Here is a 27,134-nt window from a genome sequence, read left to right on the forward strand (position 1 = left end):
ATGTGGGCTCCAAAGCTATTATGAGCTTTAAGTTGACGACACACCACGCACAATGCCTGACTTAAGTTACTATAGCAACTCGTCATGAGCACTTTCTGATCTGATGAGCTTAAATCTTATTTATTTTTTAATCAGAATAAATTTGTTAACAAGCTACATTGCTTCCTTAGTAACCACTCGGGCATTACAACAGATGAGGCAAATTACAGCTAGACTATTTAGTAACTTACTAACTATGACAATTATGAGGATAATACATGTATAACATGTAAAAAAAATAAAATAATGCATTTAACCACCATGAAATTATGCATCTTTTACAGTTGAGAAAACATGGGACTATATATGCAATAGACAATATGATAGGTATCATCCCATAAATTCTAAGCTGTTGGTCTCCCTTAACATGCCATTAATATCAACAAAACAAAAAGAAAAGAATGTCAAAAAAAAATGTGTTTCTTAGTATAACCAAAAACACTTTTATAGAAAAAAATATATTTAAATTACAAACAAGACATGTGTTTCATTAAGAATAGATATTCACCATCATAGACATAAGATTATTTATAATTTATATGCCGCATTCATGTTTAGATGCTTTCAATATGGTTATGTTGACAATATAAAAATAACTTGAATATCTACACAATACTACACATAAATTTGTTTCACATAATGATATATTTATTGGAAACATGTCTCTTTGAGCATAGCTTTCTCGTTTAGTATTTTTACAACCCTGTGCTCTCAACACTGACTGGGAACAACAATACAGACACCAGGTAACGATGGTGGGTAAGGAACAACACATATGGGTTTAACTTGCCAGTGTTCGAATAACTTTTTAGAAGGTCATCAACTCCACTTGTCAAATGAAAATCTGTTAAATAAACCAACATTTTATTATACTTTTGCACTCTCCAATTGTGTTTTACATTGATGAAATACTTTGAAGGATATAACAAAACTTAACTACATACATTTACATATGTTATGCTTGTTTGCAAAGTTGGTGCGTAGTAATATTTCTACAAAATTCATTTACATTTTTAACAATTCTGATTGATTAATTAATAATTATTTATTTCTAGTATGTATAACACATCAGTATTTAAAAGGTGTCTTTTTTAATTGAATGCACATTTTTACAAATTAATAAGAATATATTTCTGTCAAATGTGAGTCAGACAATTAATGCACCCAATCAGAGCTTATATTTGTGCTTTTCTGATTGCATTTAACTTTACATACCCAGGATTTTAAATCTATACTTTGTGTATTTTCAAAAAAATAAGTTTGTTCAGTAATTGATACTGTCTCAAAATAACAGCAACTCTTATAAGTACATTGAATCAAGGATGACATAATCCCTAAGGGTCTAGCCCTTCCCAAGTTTCTTTAAGCACAGGGGTATCCTTGAACTTTAACTTTCAATAATCATCATGTGTGTTTGTAAGCTCTGGAGTAATGTAGACAAGCATCAAATACAGGACACGAAAAATTAACAAAAAACAAAACCATTGAAATCTGTGTGTCCATGCTTCTATGCTTGAAAAATAATGGGGAAAGGCCTGCTCCCCTGTCATATTACTAACCAATAATATATGTATAAAGATACTGAAAGATATTTTCTCATCATCTTACAACAACTTATTTGATCAGCAATAAGGTAAAAATTATAAATCTATCAATGTTTTTAAGTAGATTTTACAAACTGTTGAGTGCTGCCATAATTCCTAAAACCACACAGTGATTATCAATGTGTCAGAAAAGAAAACTCAGTTTTATGATGTTCAATACGAATACAATTAGTTATAACTGCAAAGGATTATAATAAGCAAAACCATAAAAGGTGCTTTCGCAAATGAGAAAAAACTACAAAAACAGTTGAAAAATCCCAAAAGGAAGGAAAATTTCATAAATTTAATTCCAAAAGTGCATTATCTGTAAGTGAAAAATAAAATGAGCACAGAAACTGAACAAAATGAATGTTAATGAATATTTGAATTTGCTTTAGCAATTATTACCAAGCAATTTAAAAGACCCATTATTCCCTATGGCAAGATTTAAAAAAACCTGGTTTTCAATGTAAAAAAAAAGTCTGATAAAGGGAGACGCCTCAAACTGAACTGATTGTTGTTTGTAATTAACCCCCTTTGTTTCAAAATAAATCTATTTCTAGTCGTGGCGACCTTGACCTTGGAGATATTGACGTAATTTTTTCATGCGACAAACCGTCCTATGATGGTGAGCAAATGTGCCAAATGATTTTAAAATCTCACAATGAATGACATAGTTATGGCCTGGACAAGCTCATTTATGGCCATTTTTGACCTTTGAACTCAAAGTGTGACCTTGACCTTGAAGATATTGACGTAATTCTTTCGCGCGACACACCATCCAAGGATGGTGCACATATGTGCCAAATGATTTTAAAATCTCATAATGAACGACAAAGTTATGGCTCGGACAAGCTCATTTATGGCCATTTTTGACCTTTGAACTCAGTGTGACCTTGACCTTGAAAATATTGACGTAATTCTTTTGCGCGACGCAATTTTTAGGGACCCTGCCCCATTCCCAAAACAGTGCAAAAAACATTGAACACTGTAAGTCATGAGAATGATCATAGCAATAGTCATGCTTAACCATACAATAAATTACGACTTTTAAAAATTGAAAAACATTAAATTTCCTGCACTTCTTGGGTGTTTTTCTTTTATCATGGACGAACCATCTTTTGAACCTCTAAACTTTTGACACGTCAAATATAGTGACAATTAAGATTGAAAATAGCGAAACATATTAAAAAAAATATTTTTGATAAATAACTTGTTTCTACATGGCTGGCAACTTTAATTGTTATGTTAATCCTCTTTTGAGAACATATTTTTGCAAGTTTCCAGCACCACCATATCATGTAAAACTTTCAATGCCGACCAAACAACGAGTACCTGCTTTCGAACACTTCAGTGTACACCATTAAAAATGTATTCGCGCCATGATTTGACCATGGTCACGTGACTTATTACATGTACATGTACAGCAGCCAATTTGTGTAAATTGTCAAGCAAAGTTGAGAACGAAAATAAGACCATGTTTTTTATAAGTTATTTTTAATGAAAATCATTACATGTATAACAAGAAATATCTTTAAAAAAGATATACGGCGTAAATAGTTTAATGAATGAGATCAAGTATAGCGAATGTCTTTTTCTGTGCAGTTCTTAGCTGCATCACACGCAGTACGGGATGTTACGGGGAGTTTTCGCGGCTTATTTTACATTATAACATATTGCTGGTCATAAACCTATAGATACAAAACAGAAAACCAAAAGAAGAATGGAAGTGAAATTTAAACATATGAGTCAACCGGCCACACGAGAAGTATCCGTATTTATAGGCGCGTTCTTCGAACAAACCTGTTTTAGTGGTTTGTCGGGCATTGCTATTTGATTCGATTATTAACAGTATCAATTATCATCGTGCTAATGCTTAAAGTGATATTATGGGCATTTTGCACTGTTGAATTGAGCTGAAAAGAATTAACAGGTCAAAATAGATAGTTAAAATGTGGTTACTGATAATTTATCTGCAACTCACCTTGCTACCAGTTGTTTATAAAAATATATTTTATATTCGATATTCTTACGTGACCCACCCAGTCCTGTAAGCTGAAATGATCCGTAAAACAATTTCGTGTCTTTGTGTCGTATGAACAAATCTGCACTAAAACTAAATTTAGGTTCAACTCGTAAACGCATGATCAGTTGTCAAACGAAAGTACGGTTGATATTCAAATGCATTATTTTTCTCTTTCTGGTATATTGTTTTAGTATGATGATGCTGCATTAATTAATATAAGTGTATATGAAGTAGAAACATCAAAAATAATCAACGGTTGCGATAGACACCTATAAACTGTTACATGCTCATAATATCACTTTAGTACATTAGGCAATATGGACGAATAATTATTGTTAAATTTATCAACAATAATATTTATCATTGTATTGTTGAAAACACATTAAGAATCTATTATTTACATACCATAATTATATTGCTGAATATCTTCATTTAACATATTTCTGGTCTAAAGAAAATTCCAGGTCACCTAGTTCACGGATAGCGTCTTTATTATATAACGATTATTTTACTGGCCGCCAACTCCGGTGATGACCTGTATATAAACTCTGAATGTCCGCGAATTGACCCGATATACCTCGCGGGTTGAAATGCAATGCTTTAAAGTGAGGCCTCGCTTCCATTGCTCTTTATACTTTTACATGTTAACATGTTGACAGGAATAAGGAAGTAAGTACTAAATATGAGAACATAGCCTTTTAAGTATAAACGCTCTTGCGCTGGTAATACTCTGAAAATAAAAGGTGTACGCACAAACTGTATTGATGTCGAGAATTGAGTGTAAAACTGTTCTATCTATTAAGCCTTTTCATTCGAGATAAAATTGTTTCATACAGTAAAACAGTGTTACAAATACGCGAATATGTTTCCAATGTTCTGGTGGTATACTCAAATCAGCCAATGGAATAAATGAAGTGTATTCATTCGTACCTAGCCGCGGGAAATTTTATTGGAATTTTATTGGACACTTACAAAGGTCAGGCTAAGGTGAAAAGCTGGCTTATGCAGCTTACGCCGAAAAAGCATTAAGAAATACTATGATTTTTACATGTTTTATGATTGATCTACTTATTCTACAGGTTTTGATGCATTTTCGTTGATTTGCCGCTATGTGCGAGTCCGCGTAAACAAATTACTTATACACAAAAAATGGTGACGAAGTGTGTGGGGGCGCATGAGTATAAAATGTAAACAAATGAAGGGTTTGAAAAGAGGTGAGGTTCGAAAAGAGGTACTTTAACGATAAGTCACGATACACTGCGAAGGCCTGATACTATGAGAATAAGGGAAAGTTGAAACACATTAATCTACTTTTAACTTTCTCGCGTAATTTTACTCAAAAAGGCATATACAAATAGTGTTACTATTATTATAAAGTGATGGGGAAAGAACTCGATCTGTGAATGGCAAAATTAATCCATAATTGGCATAAACCGTTTAAATGAAAGTTCTAACTTCTGAATTTAAAAGAATATTTTTTTTAATAATGATGCATTCTGCTCATTTAAAAACATGGCTTATTTTGAAGCTGTCAAGAAAGCGGCGTTCGCCTACATGCATAATTTTAGTGTCAGTAACTTTACTTAAAATTAGTCAAAACATTCGACCTACCATCCGCCATTTTGCATTACAAGAAGTCATGTGACTTGATGCTGTAAGTTTTCAAGTCAAAACGGTAGTCGAAAACAGTAGATCGTACATTTTTGGTTGATTTTGCGTTTTATGCCTGATGTTAAAATTCTACCTCAGGTGTCGTAACTTTGGCTTTGTGTATGTATCGATAATACAATCCCTTGAGCTCTTTGAACAATTAGAATAGAACCTAATTGTTACTAAACCGTCTTGTCCTGTACCCGATTTTAGAGTAAACACATTTGACAGTCAGCTGTCAAAAGAAAAGTAAAAGGTAAACATGTTACATGTGTCCATATGTTTGCTATATATCATTTAAATTAATCACTCATCGTCATTCATCATCATTCATATCATTTAAAATCAATATTGTTTTGTTTTTTTAATCTTTTTTAATCAAATTCTCGTTAAACTCACAAGTCAAAGACCTAGAATAGAAATATAATTTATTCTAGGTCTTAGTTAAACTGAAGCGAAATAAATATTGACAATATTTAATCACAGCAATACAGTATGCTTTAATATTTGCATATGAAAATAATTATTTTGTGTCTTGTGTAAGTGACGTTTGCTGCAATTACCTAAGTTGAAAACTAAGATAGGAACAGATTCTATCATCATTCAGTGTCTATGACTCCATAACTGAAGGAGAATAACAACAATAGGTAACAAAGACAGGCCAAATTTGCTCTTTCATCAAACTATCAAGTTTTATACATCATCAGAAAGGGTGTTTTTTAAGAAAAGTAATACTGTTTAAATTAAGACTGTATCTTACCTCAGCAAAAAAATATTTAGGATTTAGTAAGGTGTGGTCGCCATTTTAGTGAGGTCAAATCTGATACCAAAAATTTCACAGATGTTGAAAAAAACATAATTTTTGTGTGTTTGCAATAAAATGCAACATTATTTCCATAAAATTTAATCTTTTCTGGTTATATTGAGCTACACCTTAATGTAATACAAGGTGGCACTTTTTGCCTCCAGTAAAACAAAGATGGTTAGGGTATGACATCAAATTTTCAGGCTACTTTGGAATATGCTGACATTGTTACAATAGGGTGCATACTTCATATAAAACATGAACAATATAGCTGGGTACGATATTTGATCTACGGTGAATTTGCCAAGTTGGGCTGAATTGAGCAGAGGGGAGGTGTTATTGGTCATTATTGGCTCAGGTAAAGTAAAATAACTGCAGTACTTGCAAGTATTATATAATGTACCTTGGGATGGAAAATATCTTAAAGGCATCTGACCATATTCCGTCTACTGTAAGTATACATAAGAGTACCCTGCTGTTTTTTTTTTTAAAGTAGTACCTGAGCCAAAAATGACCAATCGTCCCTAGCACCAAGGTCAAGTTCACGCATAGACGTCATAGGTCAAATATAGTCTTCATACACATGTACAGCTTTTTGGATTATAACTTGATTATTTTCATGACATTTAAAATAAATTAACACAGATGTTGACCTTTTAGAGAAGTTGTTAAACTTTTAAGGCTCATGTCCCTGGCTTAAATGTTAAGGTCACACCTTATAGTAAATTCTTAAATATGAATTATTCCACTTGTGCAGACTGTAACTTCATTATTTTTCATACAATATTAAAATAATTTGCTACAAAAGCTCAATGCTCATTTGTGCATGAAACAGCTACATGAATTGCAGGCTGTAACTTTCATGAATTACATTGCAATTTTTTATAAAATGACTTACATCAAAAAATATTCCGTGAGGACATATTGTAATGCATGACACTGCTCTCTTAGACATCTTAATGTAGTATTTATTAATAATAATCAGCAGCATTTGACAAAATTATAAATTATGTCATAGTCATCTGATTCAGAAGACCTGAGTTTGAATCCCTGTAGTTCAAATGATTTTCAATTAATCCTTTCCTCTATAAGAAGCGAAGTGAAAATTACTTTTGCAACCAGCTTAAAACCAGAACAGCCTGCGAGTAACTCGCAGTCTGTTCAGGTTTTATGCTGTTTGCTGCTTATCAGTATCTTAGGTTTTCTGGTTATGATGCATGAATATTTTATTTGTATGCCTAAAGTTATCAATTTAAGACACACAATAACATACTTCCTTATGTGCCAAAATCTGTGAACAAGTCCATTAAAGCATTTTTACACTTTACAAGTGAACTCGCAGTCTGTTCAGGTTTTATGCTGTTTGCTGCTTATCAGTATCTTAGGTTTTCTGGTTATGATGCATGAATATTTTATTTTTATGCCTAAAGTTATCAATTTAAGACACACAATAACATACTTCCTTATGTGCCAAAATCTGTAAACAAGTCCCTTAAAGCATTTATTACACTTTGTTATTTTATTAATTATAGCTTATACTTTTTCATTAACTTAACATAATTTATAAAGCACTTTATCTTTGTGGTCATTTAGCTCCTTTAGATCATTTTCATTTGGGAAGTTTTGACAATAAGAAGGCAATGCTTTTAGACTGAAGAAAGAATGCTGTCATTTTGAGACTATGGAAAAACACAACCAGGGTTCAGCCTCTACTATAGACAGTACAAACCATTCAAGTGATCCGCCAATTAAAGGTGCAGTTGTTTATAGTATTAGTACTATCTAGCTCAATTATGTTTTTAGACAGTTTTAACAAAACACGCGTTCACTGCTTGGTGTATTTCGTGTTTTTTTTTATCTATAATAACTCAATATTTCTTATTCAGCAAGTTATGAAATTAATTGTGTTTCTCTTTCAGCTCTAATGCAGTCAGGCTCTGAACATAAAATGATGGTAAGTATTTTGTGCTCTGGAAAGAAGAGATACAAGAAATAAAATATTGTTATCATTTGAATTAACTGCAGAAAAATCTTAATTATGTTAAAAGCTAAACTTTAGTCTGCATCATTTCACAATTTCACACACTTCAGCGTTGGTGCATTTGAGAGTTGATTTGAGATTTAAGGGCTTGGTCAAAAAAGTTTTTTTTTGTGTGTATTGAAAATTCATTTAATGTAAATATTTACTGATGCAAAGTAAATGATCTTTTAAATGCTAGAGAAGCTTCAAGAAAGAATTGAATATAATACAATATAATTGTTCAGAGATTTTATAAAGACCAATCAAATATTTATATAAGAATATAAGAAGTAACCCCAATTATTCAAACATAAATATTTTAAAAATCTCTGGTACACAAGTAGTCTCTGCCTTTAATTTTGTGTTTGACCACAGTGTTGAAAAGATAAACAAATAAACAACAACAAAAACAACAATCACAAATATTTATTTCAAATGTCACTGCATGTTTTCCCTATAAATGCCCATCAGTATTTAACATTCCCTCTAAATAAATGCCCTTACCCCACCCAACCTCAACCATATACATAATTTCTGGCACTTGGCAGGTGGAGAGTTTTGACGTGGCAGATGTCATCCAGTGGCTGAGGAACAGAGATCTACACAAGTTTATACTTCTCTTTCAAAGTAACTTGTTATGTTAGTTGTTAAGAAATCAACACTGGTTCAAAAGTGTTTGTGGAATATGGCAAAACAAAATTAATTTTAATCCACATTTAAACGCTGTCTATTAGATGGTACAATATAACTTTTTGTCAAACAGCTCTTTTTTCACATAGTGAGTCTTATTTTTATGCCCATTAAATTTATGCAAAACTTGTGGGAAGCTGCTTCCAGGAGAAGAATATCTGCTGAACAGTTAAAATCAGATGAGACAAAAACTTGTGTGATATGGTCTGTGGGCATGATTCCTTGGCCATATACAATTAACAGACAGATCAGCTGAAAACCCCATACCTAATGCCAAGGTCCTGTGTGTTTCAGAGCATAAAGTTACTGGTAAAGACCTGATTGAGCTTCATCTTCCCTTCCTTGGTAAGTTTATTCCTCCTTTTTCTTGGTAAGGTGTTTTCTATTCCATTGTATTTTTTTAGCTCGGCTGTTTTTGGAGAAAACCCAAGGTATTGTCATAGCCAGCTCGTCATCGTCGTGACGTGTGGTCCGCGTCGTGCTGAAACTTTAACATTTTGTCAAGGTTTTGAACATTGGCTCTAAAATCAAAGTGCTTCAACCTACACCTTTGAAAATTCATAATTATGTAGCTGCACCATGATGAGTTCTACATGCCACACCAATTTTTGGGTCACTAGGTCAAAGGTCAAGGTCACTGTGAGCTCTAAAAAAAATTAAAAAAAATTCTAACAAGCTTTCATTTATTCAAAACTGCACCCGCAGCTGAGTGTGGCACCCGTAATGCGGTGCTTTTGTATATCCTTTCCCTTCGTAAATTTTCTCAGAATCAATGGTAAGTTTGTGTTTTCCTTAACATTGGTAAGTGGTCTCCCATTCCATGGTCAAGTTAAATATATCCGTAGTAACTTGTCTCCCTGCCATTGGCAAGTTTTGTCCATTCCCTATGATAGTTTTATTCCTTATTTTGGTTGCTTTTCTCCCTTTCTTTGGTAAGTTGTCTCCTTTCCCTTGGTAAGTTTTCTCCTGCTTTCCTCGGTAAGTTATCTCCAGCTTTCCTTGATAATGTCTCTCTTCCATGTGTAAGTTGTCACCCTTTCCTTAGCAAGTTGTCTTCTTTCCTATGTTGCCTCCCTTTTTTTGGCAAATTTTCTCCCGATGTATGTTGAACCCTTTTCTTTGCAAGTTGTCTCCCTTTGTATGTTGTCTAACTTTTCTTGGCAAGTTGTCTCCCTTTGCAGGTTGCCTCCCTTTCCTTGGATAGTTGTTTGTCTTTCCTTGGTAAATTGTCTCTTTTCCATGTGTATGTTGTCTCCCTTTGCTTGGCAAGTTGTCTCCCTTTGTATCTTGTCTCACCTTCCATGGGAATTTGTTGTCTTTCCTTGGTTAGTTATGTCTTTTTAGCTTACCTGATTGCTCAGGTGAGCTTTTCTGACTGGTCTTTGTCCGTCGTCTGTCCGTCCGTTAACATTTGCTCGTAAACACTCTAGAGGCCACATTTGTTGTCCCATCTTCATGAAACTTGGTCAGAAGCTTTGCCCCAATAAAATCTCGGCCGAGTTTGAAACTGGGTTGTGCCGGGTCAAAAACTAGGTCACTAGGTCAAAAAAAAACAAAAAACTGTAAACACTGTAGAAGTCACATTTTTTATGTTCAATCTTCATGTAACTTTGTCAAAATGTTTGTTTTAATGATATCTTGATTGAGTTCAAAAGTGGTTCCGGTCTGTTGAAAAACATGGCTGCCATTGGCGGGGCAGTTTTTCTTATTGGGCTATAGAGAAACCTTGTAAACACTGTAGAAGTCACAATTTTTGCCCAATCATCATGAAAGGTGGTAAAAACATTGATTTTATTGATATCTTGGGCGATTTTGAAAATGGTCCAGATCGGTGAAAAAAAATGGCCGCCAGTGGGTGGGGCATTTTTCTCTATTTGTATATAGTGGCAGTTTTCCCAATTTGGCTATAGAGAAACCTTGTAAACACTCTAGAAGTCACAATTTTTGTCCAATCATCATGAAAGTTGGTCAAAACATTGGTTCAATTGATATCTCGGACAAGTTAGAATATGGTCCAGATCGGTGAAAAAACATGGCCGCCAGTGGGCAGGGCATTTTTCTCTATAATTATTATGTATATAGTGAAAACATGTTAACACTCTAGAAGTCACATTTTTGGCCCAATTTTCATTTTGATACGAGAGTTGAGTTCAACAATGGTTTCAGTCAAACCTTGTGATCGAACACTATGGAAGTCACATTTTTATGCCCCCCTTCGAAGAAGAGGCGGTATATTGTTTTGCTCATGTCAGTCTGTATGTCTGTCCACCAGATGGTTTCAGAATGATAAGTCAAGAACGCTTAGGCCTAGGATCATGAAACTTCATAGGTACATTGATCATGACTCGCAGATGACCCCTATTGATTTTGAGGTCACTAGGTCAAAGGTCAAGGTCACAGTGACCTGAAACAGTAAAATGGTTTCTGGATGAAAGCTCAAGAACGCTTATGCCTAAGGTCATAAAAGTTCATAGGTACATTGATCATGACTTGCAGATGACCCCTATTGATTGTCAGGTCACTAGGTCAAAGGTCAAGGTGACCCGAAATAGTAAAATGGTTTCCGGATGATAACTCAAGAACGCTTATGCTTAGGATCATGAATCTTCATAGGTACATTGATCATGACTTGCAGATGACCCCTATTGATTTTCAGGTCACTAGGTCAAAAGTCAAGGTCACGGTGACTCAACTTAGAAAAATGGTTTCCGGATGATAACTCAAGAACTCTTATGCTTAGGATCATGAAACTTTATAGGTACATTGATCATGACTTGCAGATGACTCCTATTGATTTTCAGGTCACTAGGTCAAAGGTCAAGGTCGCGGTGACTCAACTTAGAAAAATGGTTTCTGGATGATAACTCAAGAACGCTTAGGCCTTTTGGCCCAATTTTCATGAAATTTGGTCAGAACATTTGTTTCCTTGATATGAGAGTTGAGTTCGAAAATGGTTCCGGTTAGTTCAATAACATGGCTGCCAGGGGGGGGGGGGGGCAGTTTTCCTTATTTGGCTATAGAGAAACCTTGTAAACACTCTAGAAGTCACAATTTTTGCCCAATCATCATAAAAGTTGGTCATAACATTGGTTTTATTGATATCTCGGACGAGTTCGAAAATGGTCCAGATCGGTGAAAAAACATGGCCGCCAGTGGGAGGGGCATTTTTCTCTATATGTATATAGTGAAAACATGTGAACACTCTAGAAGTCACATTTTTGGCCCAATTTTCATGAATTTTGGTCAGAACATTTGTTTTCTTGATATGAGAGTTTAGTTCGAAAATGGCTCCGGTCAGTTGAATAACATTGCTGCCGGGGGGGGGGGGGGGGAGTTTTCCTTATTAGGCTATAGAGAAACCTTGTAAACACTCTAGAAGTCACAATTTTTGCCCAATCATCACGAAAGTTGGTCAAAACATTGGTTTTATTGATATCTTGGAAGAGTTCAAAAATGGTCCAGATCGGTAAAAAAACATGGCTTCCAGTGGGCGGGGCATTTTTCTCTATATGTATATAGTGAAAACATGTGAACACTCTAGAAGTCACATTTGGCCCAATTTAATGAAATTTGGTCAGAAAATTTGTTTCTTTGATATGAGAGCTGAGTTTGAAAATGGTTCCAGTCAGTTAAATAACATGGCCAGCGGGGGGGGGGGGGGGGGGGGGGGGCCAGTTTTCTTATATTTATATAAAAGCTTGTGAACACTCTAGAAGTCACATTTTTTGCCCAATAATCATGAAACTTGGTGAAAAGATTGGTTTTATATATATCACATAATTAATGTCATAATTATTGCCCTTAGATTGTCCAAATTTTCATTATATTATACAAAATCCTTGTAAACACTCTAGAGGTCACAATTTTGTTTCAGATTTTATGAATCTTGGTCATAATATTTATTTTTGTAAGTCAAGTTTGATGTTTGGTAAGGGGGGTCAACTCAAAATAAAGGCCACCAGGTCAAATCTTACAAAAACAAAATCACTCCATATGCCAGAGTTTTGGTTCAATAATGATGAAACTTGACCAGGATGTTTGTCTGGACAATATCTAGGTCAAGTTTGATGTTTGGTAAAGATTGAATAAACAGACTCCTCTCAGGTGAGCAAACTAGGGCCATCTTGGCCCTCTTGTTTTAATTTGTATGTTGTCTCCCTTTCTTTGGTAAGTTTTTGTCTTTTATTGGTAAGTTGTCTCTCTTCAATTGGCAAGTTTTCTCCCTTGGCAAGTTGTTTGGGTTCCATTGTTAAGTTGTTAACTTGCCTTGATGAGTTTTCAGTTTTCTCCCTTTCAATGGTAAGCAGTCTCACTTCCAATGGTAAGATGGCTCTCTTCCCTTGTATGTTATATATATAGTTATCAAATATTGTTATGTGGTTTATCTGTATCTGAACCCTCATATAATCCAGTTGTTACGTCATATTTTTATCTTCTTTTTTACTGAACAACATTGCATGGCTGTATAACTTGCCAATATTAAACTTGCACTGACCTTTATGCATGAATATATTACAAACAATACATTTGTTTGCATACTGTAAGCTATAAAAATCCATTCAATCATACCTCACTACAATGTAAGAACAATGTTATGGTCAAATTAAACTTGTGCAAAAACATGCAATATTGAGTGCAAGGTCAATATTGTCGGGAGATATTAGGCCTCAAATTGGCACAAGTTTCAAGTTATATATTTTAACTTGAACTTGAACACACAATAAGTATTTTTGACTTGTTCTGCAATGTTAACTATACATCTCACTATTTGTTATGTCCAAAGGTGGTGGGGGAATTATAAATTGCACTTGCTTGCCAGTCTCCACTTACATTCATACTGAAACTTGAGTTTTGAACTCCTCTTTAAATACTATTTGATCTTGCTTAAACTTTCACAGTTGGATGACCTCTATGTGTAGATAATTGTAAAAAATAAAATTTAGGTATGACGATCTATGGCAGTATTATGTATCGCCCTTTGTCTGTTTTTCCACTATATAATATATAGTCCTTTGATGTTGTGTAACTTCTTTTAACTTATGTGTGGATACTGCTCAAACTTTCATGATTGAATTGCCTTAATTTGTAAATGATTGTAAAGGAATTTTGCTGAAACAAATTTTTGCAGAATTATGTATGACTGTTTGTCTGATATTCCACAATTAAATGCATGTTTAGTCTCAAAATCGAGTGCTTTCACTTTCCATTTTAACTTGAATTATTGTGTGAATCTTCCTTAAACTTTCACAGTTTAAAGTGAATGTGTTTTTGATTACAAAGAAAGGAATTGTACCTGTAATTTTGACTGAATGAAAATCTTTTCTTTTTTTTTACTGTATATAGTGAATTTGTCTGTGTCCAAACATGTGTTGTGGGGGCATCTATGAAACATTTCGAGTTATGATAATCAGGTCAAAAGGTTGTTTTCATGCTCCGATAAGTGGTATAGGAGCAAGCGGGCTTCATTAAAGTATATCCTAATGTTCTTATTTAAGGAAAACAGGAAGGTTTCGACAAAATATATCCTTAAAACAATCTTAAAATATGTTTTGTCCTTATTAAATGCTGAAAAAAAGTAATAATAACCCTTTAAAGGCTTATTTTTAAATCCAAATGGTGATTGCATTTTTAGCTGTCACTTTGTTGTATTTTAGTTATTTTCTTTTCCAAATGCTTGTTAAATTGTGTAATTTGCAACAATGTTGCAACAAAACATTGCAAATTATTATAACCAACACAGATTTTTTATCGATTTTTTTTTAAATACAATTTTGCTGCAAAAAAAAAAAAGAGTAACTCGCAGGCTGTTCTGGTTTTATGCTGTTTGCACATAGCCATTTTCAATTTGCTTCTGAGTGGGAAACGATTAACATCAACACCCTGTGATCAAACTTTAAAGGTTTTATGTTTCCATTGAACGCTCAAGCACAGTAAAAATATTTTGCCTCATTTTGACCTTGACATGGACCTTATTCGAGACTAAGACAAAAAGGCCAATGAACCGATACTGACAAGGCTTCTTCCAAGAGCATAGGTCTTTATTGAACGCGTCATCAAATTTTAAATTATGTTTGTTTATTAACCAGTTAAAAAGCCTATGGAGTTCTGATGCCCAAGACACAGTTATTGCTAAACACCACCTTATATCAGAACCACAAAATGTTGTTTGTTCATAGGTTCTGGGGGCATATTAAAATCGCACAGTCTGTTAGTTCGATAGTTAGTTAGTCTCTCCGTCCGGATTAGTTTCCACTCAATCCCGGTAAGTCAAGCAATTGTCATCAGATCTTCACCAGGTACTGCCCTTGAATCATCGCAAACTTGTTTTTATGCTCCCCTAAAATTTTCGGGGAGCATATAGTTGCCAGTTTGAAGTTCCTTCCTTACTTCCGTACTTCCTTCCGTCACACTTTTGTTACCGTTTCTCATAGCACCTTCAATACTTTACTGATCTCTTTCATATTTGGCATGTAGGTACCTTGCATTGACCGCTACCTTTTGATGAGGTTTGAGGTCACTGGGTCAAGGTCAAGGTCACCGAGGCTAATAATAATATACTTTTTCCGTCACACTTTTGTTACTGTTTCTCATAGCACCTTAAAAACTTTACTGATCTCTTTCATATTTGGCATGTAGGTACCTTGCATGAACCTCTACCTTTTGATGAGGTTTGAGATCACTGGGGTCAAGGTCAAGGTCACAGAGGCTAATAATATACTGTTTCTCATAGCACCTTCAATACTTTACTGATCTCTTTCATATTTTGCATGTAGGTTCCTTGCATGAACCTCTACCTTTTGATGAGGTTTGAGGTCACTGGGGTCAAGGTCACAGAGGCTAATAATATACTTTTTCCATCACACTTTGTTTACAGTTTCTCATAGCACCTTCAATACTTTACCGATTTCTTTCATATTTGGCATGTAGGTACCTTGCATGAAACTCTACCTTTTGATGAGGTTTGAGGTCACTGGGTCAAGGTCAAGGTCACCGAGGCTAATAATAATATACTTTTTCCGTCACACTTTTGTTACAGTTTCTCATGTCACCTTCAATACTTTACCGATCTCTTTCATATTTGGCATGTAGGTACCTTGCATGGACCTTTACCTTTTGATGAGGTTTGAGGTCACTGGGGTCAAGGTCACCGAGGCTAATAATATACTTTTTCTGTCACACTTTTTTTTTAGAGTTTCTCATAGCACCTTCAATACTTTACCGATCTCTATCATATTTGGCATGTAGGTACCTTGCATGGGCCTCTACCTTTTGATGATGTTTGAGGTCACTGGGGTCAAGGTCACCGAAACTAATAATAGAATTTTCAGTCACACTTTTTTTTTTACAGTTTTTCATAGTACCTTCAATACTTTACCGATCTCTTTCATATTTGGCATGTAGGTACCTTGCATGGACCTCTACCTTTTGATGAGGTTTGAGGTCACTGGGGTCAAGGTCACAGAGGCTAATAATATATTTTTCCTTCACACTTTTGTTACAGTTTCTCATAGCACCTTCAATACTTTACCGATCTCTTTCATATTTGGCATGTAGGTGCCTTGCATGGACCTCTACCTTTTGATGAGGTTCGAGGTCACTGGGGTCAAGGTAGAGGTCACCGAGGCTAATAATAGATTTTCCAGTCACACTTGTGTTACAGTTTCTCATAGCACCTTCAATACTTTACCAATCTCTTTCATATTTGGCATGTAAGTACCTTGCATGGACCTCTACCTTTTGATGAGGTTTGAGGTCTATGGGGTCAAGGTCAAGGTCACAGAGGCTAATATAAGATTTTTAAAGGTGGTTATTAACACATAGATTGACAAAGCGCATCATCGGGGAGCATCCATCAGTTTCACTGATATTCTTGTTTTTTTCTCGTTTCCGCTCAATAACTTGAGCAATTGTCATCAGATCGTCACCAAACTTCACGAAAATGAGTAAGGCAATTACATCTAGGTCAAGTTTGATAATTGGACACATTTACCAAGACACTCCTGAGTTACAGCCCATGAATCATCAAAAAATTGCGTTTTTTCTCGTTTCCGCTCAATAACTCGAGCAAATGTCATAGGATCTTTGCCACACGTCATGAAAATGTGAAAGGTTATAAAATCTAGGTCAAGTTCAATAATCAGCCAAATTGACCAAGACACTCTTGAAATTACAACCCTTGAATCATTGAAAAATTGATTTTTTTCTTGTTTCCGCTTAATAACTCCAGCAATTGTCATCTGATTTTCACCAAACTTCATAAAAATGTGTAAGGCAATACAATTTAGGTGAAGTTGAATAATCAGCCTAATGTACACAGGCACTTCTGAGTTACAGCCCTTGTATCATCAAAAAATTGCGTTTCTGCTTGAAAAATTCTCATAACTTCTATGTCGCTTCAGATGTAACCTTTATATTTGGTATGCATGCATATATGGACGAGGCCTTTCCTTACGCACACAATTTTGGACCCCTTTGACCTTGACCTTAGGGTCCACGTTACAGTTTTGAAATCTGCGTTTAGGTATCTAAAAAATGTTTTTTGGGGGCAAATGTCTTCTGATTAAGACAGCTCTAGTTTCCTAAGAAAAACTACAAATGGCCGAAAAATTCTTATAAATGTCTTTGCAATTGAAACAAATACTGTATTTAACAATGCTGCAAAGGTTTGGGCTTTCTTTAAGTTTTATTTGTAGTGTATTTTAGCAAAAATAAACAAATTGTCTGTAGTAAAAAAATCAGCCAAGTGAAATGTCGGAATAATTTTTTTCAGAATCCTATGACAACATATCTCTTGAAGAGCGAGAAATCCTTTTGTCAGAGATATATAACCTTCTCAATCCAACACCAGTGTGTGTCAGCCAAGAAGACCTCACAAGACTTACTTCGCCTGTCGAGAAACGTAAATTGTATGCAGCCATTGAGCTTGCTCAAACCAAACGCTCCATGATTCCTCGTTCAATATCCAATAATGCCATTCCATCATCACATAGTGAGCCACACCAAAGTTGTTCAGTATTTCAATTTCCCGCAGTGGAAAATATGGGTAAAGCGCTGAACAAAACAAATCCTGGAGAAGCAGCTCTTCAAAGTAGTCAGCAAAGCCCTTCACTGCACTGTCAAAAAAACATGTATAAAACCTTACCAGTAAGTTTAACACTCACTATGTGACACTAAGTATGCAAATTGAACAATTTACAATTAAATTCCAAATGTATAATGGCAGAAATGGAATTAAGTATGCAAGCTGTGTATGACTTATCCTCATAATTTTAATTTTATCATTGGCTGAGCCTGTTTACACTGATTAAGAGTTGTAATATGTGGTTATATAGCAACAGAAGAATAACAAATAGTTGTTTATAGGCCTGTACAAAACAATAATGGGATATTATTTTCATATATACATGGTCTACACTTTTTTTTCATTTTCTCATGAAAGACGAGCACTACTGGTACATTTTTCTTATGTTCTATTGTGGGTAGTTTAACAAGTATTCTTTGTGGATAGTTTAACAAGTATTGTTTGTATGTAGTTTAACAAGTATTGTTTGTGGGTAGTTTAACAAGTTTTCTTTGTGGGTAGTTTAACAAGTATTCTTTGTGGGTAGTTTAACAAGTATTGTTTGTGGGTAGTTTAGCAAGTATTCTTTGTGGGTAGTTTAACAAGTATTGTTTGTGGGTAGTTTAACAAGTATTGTTTGTGGGTAGTTTAACAAGTATTGTTTGTGGGTAGTTTAACAAGTATTGTTTGTGGGTAGTAGCAAGTATTGTGGGTAGTTTAACAAGTATTCTTTGTGGGTAGTTTAACAAGTATTGTCTGTGGGTAGTTTAACAAGTACACTGTAACTCCAATATAAAGCGCTCCGTTATAACGCTGAATCCAATATAACGCGGAGGGTGCTTGGATCCCATTTTTTCTCCAACCTTCCATTTTATTTCTGATTCAAATCCGTATAATGCAACTTCATGTATTTTCAGACAATTCAAAGATGGCGGCAATCACAGTTATGTTGATTGCTTTATTCAACCGTCCGTTGAACCGATTATAATCGCCTCGAGGTTAAACAACACCGACAGCTAATTGGTGTTAATCTGTTGTGTAATGTCAATAAAGGTGTGAAAACTCGCGTGTCAGTGTTTATAACATGTATTCCTCATCAGAGTGGTTCAGTGCAATAATTTCCATAAGTTAAGTGCAAGCGGGATAGTTATACAATTCAAGTAATTCAAAACGATTGAAACATTCTTTCTTTGATATGGTTGCAGTTTGACTATATTAAATGAGCGGCTGTGAAATATACTGCCTACTGTATAAAACAACTTTTTCTGTCATTTTATTATCATTCTAGTATTATGTCATTTAATCTCTTTCAGTTCGTGTATAAGAAATTAAATAATGCAGACGATTTATTTACATGCGAACGCAGTGTACCGGCAATTGTTAACAGAGTTTCACTTTCATTTTCGCGCGGTATCAGAAAGTCCCCGGGAAACACGTTTTTTGCATGCGTATGACGCAATATAACAATTTTTTGTACATGAGTCGTATTGCATTCAATTTAAATTTAAAGTTGCTCGTCCAATGAAAGCTCTGCCCCATAATGCACTGTACTCTTAACACTTCTGAAAATGGCATATATGCGTACGGTTGTGTTTACGAATTTCTTAAACATATATCGTCATTAATGTTCAAGATTATTATTTTTTAGTGATGTTGCAATTTTATTGGATTATCGGATAAATGTGCACATAAGAAAAGCGGTATGTATACTGTTATCGATACGATTCGGTTTATATGCATGTATTTGCGTCAACACAGCATGGCAATATATATATACATGACCTATATTATGGGCTATTGTATACCTGTTTTGTTAATAGCGCCCTGCAGTAAATGAGCTCAAAACCTATAACGCGGATCCGTTATAACGCTGTTTCGCGGCTTGGACCCCATTGACCGCGCTATATTGGAGTTACAGTGTATTGTTTGTGGGTAGTTTAACAAGTATTGTTTGGTTCTTGACCTCCTACAAGAATTATCATGGTCTTAATGATAATTTTCACATTAATATTCCAATAAATACTGGTATACCAACTTATGTTTGAAAATACCAACAGTTTTCAGTAATTTATAATGGTGTTCAGTTTCAAGTATGGAGATTTCTACCAGGTTCTAAATAATTGAAGAATACAAAATTGTATTGTTCTATTTTCACAGGATGTTTGTGCAACAAAAATATATTTTACATATACATATGCTCTATATTGTTGTTTTAGGTCAACTCTACCATGTTTGATTGGATACAGATATTAGGAAGCCATTGTGTTCATTGTATGACCTTGACCCATGAACAATTTGCCCTTGTTTCCATGTCAACTGGACCCAAAAGCCATGTGATTGTCACTGGTGTGGCGGAGGCATTGCCAGACATACATGTGGGGGACAGGTATAATTTCGTATAGAAAGTATCAATGGTAGCATAGTATGTGTCACACTCTGAGCCAGATCATTGGGCCTCAAAATGTTCTGAATGGGACTTCAGTTCACAGTTTTCAAAAATGACAATTTTTAAAAACATGTCATAGTGTATCGAGTATGTTTAAATAAGCAGTTTAAATGGGTAGTAATTGGATATGGGTAAAATAATATAACACTTTTCCCTAATAGAGCATTTATACCAATAATCACAGCATGAATGGCACGGTGTTAGCGCTCTCACGTTTGCTTATAGGGGTCCCAAGTTTGAATCTAAGGGAAGGCTTTTTTTCTTGCTTTTGTTATTCGTTTTAGACTATTCAGGACATAATGAGTTTTTTTAGTTAACATATTTAATTATATTTTTCACACAAAAACTGTCGACAAGTGCCTTTAAAATAAAATTACAAAACAACAATTTTTTCTATTCTTGTGAATTTCATTTTTTTTAATAAGTATTCAGCTTTGTACTCATATTTTTATTGCAAATAATTTAGCATGTTTTCATCTTTAATATTACAGTATAAAATAATTATCCTACACCTATGCCTTTTTGCAAAGAGAAAAATAATTATCTTTTCAGAATCATAGAATTGAACGGCAACCTGATATCCACACAAACAACGTCAGAAATTAAAAATATCTGTCTAACTAGCACGGTTCCTGGAAAGCCAGTATCATTAGTTGTTTTGTGCAGGTTGAATTTAGTTTTTATCTAATTTTGTTTTACTTTGATACTAGATTTTGGATACCTATTTATATGTTTTTAGTCTACGCCTTACCTTATATAATACACAAAGATACCTGTAATTTAGTCCACTCAGTTATTATTATGAAATATATACAAACAAGCAAAATTATGTATATATGTATAACAAAGTAAGAATTTGCATAGTTTCCTTTTTTTTAAAGATATGTGCATACTTCTGTTGAATTTATATATGTGCAGGTTTTGCTGTACTCAGTGTTTTATCTTTAACACATATATCAGTTGGTTCCTATGCATCAACGTTTTCATTTTGAAATAGTCTTTTATCAGTCCAGTTGATCACAGAGTGCAAAACCCAAATAAATGAAAACTTCAACACACAAAAATTGCACCAATAATGAGTCTGTTCTTTTATAATACAAAGATAAAAAACAAAACAAAAGAGTGCACCAGTTTCTCATATCCTTATATAAAAGCCAACAGATAAAACAAATAAATTCTCCTATTGTGCAGCTTGTTTATATGCCAGCCAGCTATTTAATTTCTTAACCAACACAGAAATAAAACATTTTTTGTCTGCTGTTTTCAGAAACAAATCTGGAAACAAGAATGGTGATTTGAACAAAAAATGGGAAAAACTCCGATCTTTGCTAGAGGGAATGCTGCGCACTGAAGTGGCCTCTCCAACAGAAAAACTTCACCTTGCATCGACGAATGAGACAGAATTTATAGGCAATTACCAGCTGTTTTCTAAGCACGTTCAGTGCTTGCAGGTTGGTGTTAATTTTTGAACAACACAAATATATATTCGATATAAATCTTATTTGTTGATCGTAAGGCAGAATTGTTGTTATTTATAAACGTTTTGAAATCTTATTTGGTCGAAGGAAGTCTGCACTGGGCTTTTACCAGTTAATGATTTGAGTGTATCCCTTATTCTCATAATATCGGCCCTTTGTTTATTCATGGAGTTATAGTTGCTTTATCAAATGTTTTATATGCCGCTTTTTGGAATAAAATGTAAAAAATATTTTAAGAACAACATGAGCTAGTGTTTCGTTTTTCAATTAAGATACTATTTACAGAACAAGCACATGTGCATAGTAACAAATCTTAGCAACCAATCAGAAGGGCCGATATTATGAGAACCATTTTATATGATACAGATTACTACAATGTGCTAAATCTAGCCAGTATTTTGTCAAAAAATGCTGATTTAAATGCATTTTTCCTTGTTATTTCCATTAAAAACACATTTAACTTTAGATTGACACATAACTCATGCGTGTTTTTGTATTTGTTCACTTCCAAAATGTGTATGTTTTCATTAAGGGGGCCAATACTACAGATAGACATGTTAAGCCTGTATTTTTCAGGATGAGGTCAAACGTTTGGAGGACAAAATTTCCATCTTAAAGCACCAGAATGAAATACTTACAAATAATCTGGAAGAAAAGGTTTCTGTATATCGCTGTAAAACTTACATCATATATTTAGTTTGATCACTGTATTCCTATAATTTGCGTGTTCCTAAACAGTTGCATTTCCAAAGAAAAAGATTTACAAATTCTATTTCCCTATGGACAAAAGTTATTTAAAGAAATAAAATTATATTGCATAATGAAAAATATTCCACATATCAAATTTATATATTCAAAGCAGTAATCCATTTAATAATCTTTAGTAATTACAATTATGTCTGTACAAGTATTGTCATTTAGATTTCAAGAAATTTATTGAATTTTGTGATGATTGGATTTTTTAATCAAGTAACCAAGAAATGCTTGTTTATTGTGAAATCGTTTTGCATGTTTATTTTTTATGTTAAGATCACATGACATTTTGATGGATGCTTCAATGTTAAGATCACATGACATTTTGTAGGATGCTTCAATCCATGATCTGGAACTTTCACGAGGAAAAACCATGGACAGACTGCAGAAGTCAAGATCTCATGGTGGAAAGAAAAGTATGCAGTGTGTTTTGTATTTTTCTTTACAACTGTAAATGTAAAAATGAACTCTTAAAATGCTAAGTCACTATGGCTTTGCAGAGTAGAAGCAGTAGTTGATTACTGTCATTAAAACTGCTGTGGACACCCCCTAGAGTCAAATCCCTTACCGCCTGAATCAGTTATTTTATCCATTTGATTCATTATGCTGATAATGGATATTATCAGAATGCATTTAACCCTGGATTTTGAATAGTACGAGATAAAGAAATCAACCAACATAACATATGGTGGGCGATATACTTACAACATAGGTTTGAAAGCAAGTAGGATACACGTGCATTCATGATAAGGACATACCTTTCTGGCTTTTAAGGGGATAGTTTTATGAGTGATTGTGAATCTTGATTGAAAGTCCATGGTATCTTGTATGGGCATATAAAGCAGATATTGTCACTTTTGTTGCGCAGTTCTGTTAGTTCATACATAATTTTGTTTTTGCAGGTCGAATAGAGAGTGTTGGTGGCCAAGAGTACTTTAATATGACTATGGAGGGATTGGAGCTTGAGAATAAAACAAAAGTATTGTGACGTTAACTCAATTTGATAGCTTTTTTTAATGTTTTCTCCATGGTACTAAATCTGAACTAGTATATGTTTTACCCTTCATTAGTTAGGTAAAGATGTTTAATTCATTCAGTTCAAGTTTTAAAATGAAAAAAACAACAACATTCTATTCATGCTTTCCTCAAACATTTTGTACATATGATTTTTTTTCAATCTTAAATCTATGAATGTGTGATAAATTATAAATTTAATTTTAAACTTTACTTATACACACTAAATGCCATTGATGAGTTTTGTGCTCTCGTGTTTAGGAGGAAGTAGTGGATTCACTGAAAGAGATTGTGTTGCAAGCTAGCAAACAGAAGTGGTACCTGGACCGACTGATCTCATTGGTTGTCGAGGAATCCCCATGGTTACTGGAAGAAGTGGACTCAGAAATGGACAACCTGACATTGAGCCCCGATTCGGAAGAGTTCTGTTAGGCCTGTAGCCCAGTTTTGAGATGACTGTGGTGATATCGGTGAACCACTGTCAAAATTATTATATTGACTGATTCCTCTGCATGAGATGGTCTTTAACTAATTTTAAGATAATGTCGTTGATTGATAACACTTTATGTGATATCAAGATACACAATTTGTTTGATACCGTCCTTTTCTGATGCAACTAAGTGGGGTGTTTTCAAGCAATGTCAATATAATGTCCTTTACTATTACAACTACTTGGGATTTTTTAAAGTAATGTTATTTACTTGTACACATACTGAGGATGTTTTCAAGTAATTTCAAAATAATGTAATTTTCTTATATCACTACCTATGATGTTTTAAGTAATGTAAAATTATTGTCCTTTCGTGATACAACTACATGGGATGTTTTCAAGTAATGTCAATATAATATTCTTTACTATTACATGGAATGTTTTCAATTATGATTGAGATAATTTTCTATACTGATACAACTTCAGTTGGTGTTCTTTAAGTAATGTCAATATCTTGTTCTTGACTTATACCACTGCATAAGATGTAATTGAGTTTTATCAAGATTATGTCCTTGACTAATTCAACTATATGAGATGTTTTAAAGTTATGTCATTATAATGTCTCTGTGATATAACATGTTGATCAAGGTTAAAGCCTTAATCAGTACCACTCAAATAATATGTTCATGAAACAATATCAATATAATTCCCTTGAACAACAATTTTGTCAAGAGTTTTGTATTGTAAATATATATGTAGATGTTTTATCTTTGTGTGAATATTTGTCTTCAAATCTCCAGATTTCAATGCATTTATGATGTTTTTGTTTAAGAATGTCAATATGATGGCAGGGTCAAAAATGGTACCATAGCTTGTAAATGATAGCTATGTGCCACCCTTGTCTCTGTTGAGTTCTTATCAAACACCAAGACTGACGATTGTCCCTTTGGCACAAATAATTGGCCACAGAGTTTTCCTGTGTTTTTAATGTAAATTATATGTTTTCGTTTAAAATGAACTTATGGAAACATTTTAAGTCAGCTTTCAGTTAAGCATTGAATGACTCATTCCTGCTGTATTTATTTTTGGAAAATAGTGTTCAACATAACGAAATGTTAAGGCTATTATTATTTGCCATTCTTTGCTTTTTATTTTTATCAAATAGTGCAATTTAAGTATGTTTTTACTTGAAATGTGTTCAACAGTATTAATTCATCATTCCATTGTGCATATCAGAATTGTTGTTTTAATTCTCTTTACCTCATTTTGCAAGTAAGCCTGTCTGCACTCATCCATATTTTATTATTCACTTACAGTAATGATCATGGCTTATTCTTCTAACAATATCCTTACCAATTAAGCGTGCAAAGTGTAAGTCATCTTTGTGAATTTAAGGATTTTCTTGAGAACATGACGAACATATATGCAATTGTCTTACATCAAAATTGTAAGATATGGATTAATTCGTCAAGTTTTGATAAAAAACAATTAACTGGAATTTGTTATAATACCGCGGTAATCATCAGATGTGAACAAAATTTAATATCCCTTTTAGAATATCCTATTTCCAATTATTTATTCCACAAAAGTAATTATTTCATAGTTTAAGTGTTCATTTACGAGTTTTGATATCTGCTATTAAGAAAAATAAGCCAATTAAAATGACAAGCATTCAGTAAGAAAATTAGACATCACAAAGGGAACTTACATACTAGTAAAGTTTTTAGCGTCATTTATTTAAGTGCTTAAAACCAACATCTTGTTCCTTATTTATGCATGTATTAGAGTTACTTTCTCTTTCAGACAAAAACTGTTTGGTGTTAAAAAAAGAGCTTTCAAAAATTAAAATTGATTTTTTTAAGTGCTATTATAATTTTAAATAGAAATGATATAAAGCTTTTTTGTTTATTGTATTTATGCCATATATATTGTCAAACTGTTCAAAGTGAAGGACAAGTGCTTGTAATGCACAACTGATGTGTCTAAGCACAACAATGTTTATGTGCTGCTCATGTGTGCATTTATTTATTATGCCCTCCTTCGAAGATGAGAGGGTATTTTGTTTTGCTGGATGTCAGTCGGTATGTTGGGAGTTTGTTTCCGATCAATTACTTGTGAAGGAATTGATTAATTGGCTTGATCTTTCCCATGTGCATTGGCCTTTGCCACTAGATTACCCCTATTGAATTTTGGTAACTAGTTCAAAGGTCAAGGTCACGGTCACACTAAGAGTGAAATATTATTTCCGATCAATAACTTTTGAACGGATTGACCAATTGGCTTTATACCATGTGCATTGGCTTTTGCCAGTAGATGACCCCTATTGAAATTGGGGTCACTAGGTCAAATGTCACTGTCAAACTAAGAGTGAAAATTGGATCCGATCAATAACTTGTAAATTGAGGACCAATTGGCTTGATACTTCCCATGTTCATTGGCATTGGACAGTAGATGGCCCCTATTTAAATTAGGGTCTCTATGTTAAAGGTCAAGGTCACTGTCACACTAAGTGTGAAATCTTTTCCGACCAATAACACATCAACTAATTCACTGATTGGCTTGATACTTTCCATGTGCATTGGCCTTGGAAAATAGATGACCCCTATTGAAATTGGGGTCACTTGGTCAAAGGTCAAGGTGTGAAAATATTATCCAATCAAAAACTGGTCACCGAATTGACGGATTGGCTTAATTCTTCACATCTGCATTTGCCTTGGACAGTTGATGACCCCTTTTGAAATTGGGTTCACTAGTTCAAAGCCCTGTTTAGGGGTGCATATGTCTCTGACACCAAAACTCTTGTTTCATTTTATTTTTGTGAATAATTATTGCTTACCGGTATTTCTGTGCAATTGTACATTTTGATATTATTTACACTGGTAATGGGTATCAGTATTAAGTTTTTCTATCTTTTTTTCACATCATGTGTACTAAAACGTTTCTTTTTTTAGTGTCTTGTCAACAACAATGTTTAAACATGTTCTCAATAAAACATTAATTAATTGTGTTGTGTGAGATCTATAGCATAGTATTTACTTGCGCTTGATGAAATATAAATGCCATTTACTCCTTTGCATTTGATAACTAATATTATTGTTATTATTTATTTTTGTATATAAATATAAACATCTACACGTTT

At 33.9% G+C, this 27,134-nt stretch overlaps 2 protein-coding genes across 8 annotated transcripts in view; one reads left to right on the forward strand and one right to left on the reverse strand.

Annotated features, from left to right (window-relative positions):
• Positions 1-5,484, reverse strand: part of LOC127870437 (rabankyrin-5-like) — a 75,045-nt gene extending 69,561 nt beyond the window's left edge. The window contains exons 1-2 of one of the 3 annotated variants that reach the window (XM_052413031.1): positions 5,260-5,484; positions 830-883 (exon numbers count right to left, since the gene is read on the reverse strand). In XM_052413031.1, the coding sequence (XP_052268991.1) occupies positions 830-883; positions 5,260-5,269 (64 nt within the window). In that variant the 5' untranslated portion in view covers positions 5,270-5,484. The remainder of the gene's footprint in view (positions 1-829; positions 884-5,259) is intronic. The other 2 variants (XM_052413037.1, XM_052413041.1) reach the window with 2 other exon arrangements.
• LOC127870729 (uncharacterized) lies at positions 629-27,134 on the forward strand. 5 transcript variants are annotated; one of them, XM_052413184.1, is made up of 13 exons: positions 629-798; positions 7,754-7,857; positions 8,023-8,057; positions 8,672-8,750; positions 9,108-9,158; positions 17,584-17,957; positions 20,091-20,260; positions 20,873-20,986; positions 21,588-21,771; positions 22,375-22,455; positions 22,883-22,967; positions 23,454-23,530; positions 23,827-27,134. In XM_052413184.1, the coding sequence occupies exons 2-13, from the start codon at positions 7,785-7,787 to the stop codon at positions 23,995-23,997; spliced, it is 1,494 nt and encodes a 497-aa protein (XP_052269144.1). In that variant the 5' UTR covers positions 629-798; positions 7,754-7,784; the 3' UTR covers positions 23,998-27,134. The 5 variants fall into 5 exon arrangements, with proteins under 5 accessions (XP_052269144.1, XP_052269137.1, XP_052269154.1 ...); XM_052413177.1 differs by having other exon boundaries at positions 629-785; XM_052413170.1 differs by lacking the exon at positions 629-798 and adding an exon at positions 5,298-5,554.

This window comes from Dreissena polymorpha, chromosome 1, assembly GCF_020536995.1.
Source record: "Dreissena polymorpha isolate Duluth1 chromosome 1, UMN_Dpol_1.0, whole genome shotgun sequence".
Lineage (NCBI taxonomy): Eukaryota > Metazoa > Mollusca > Bivalvia > Myida > Dreissenidae > Dreissena > Dreissena polymorpha.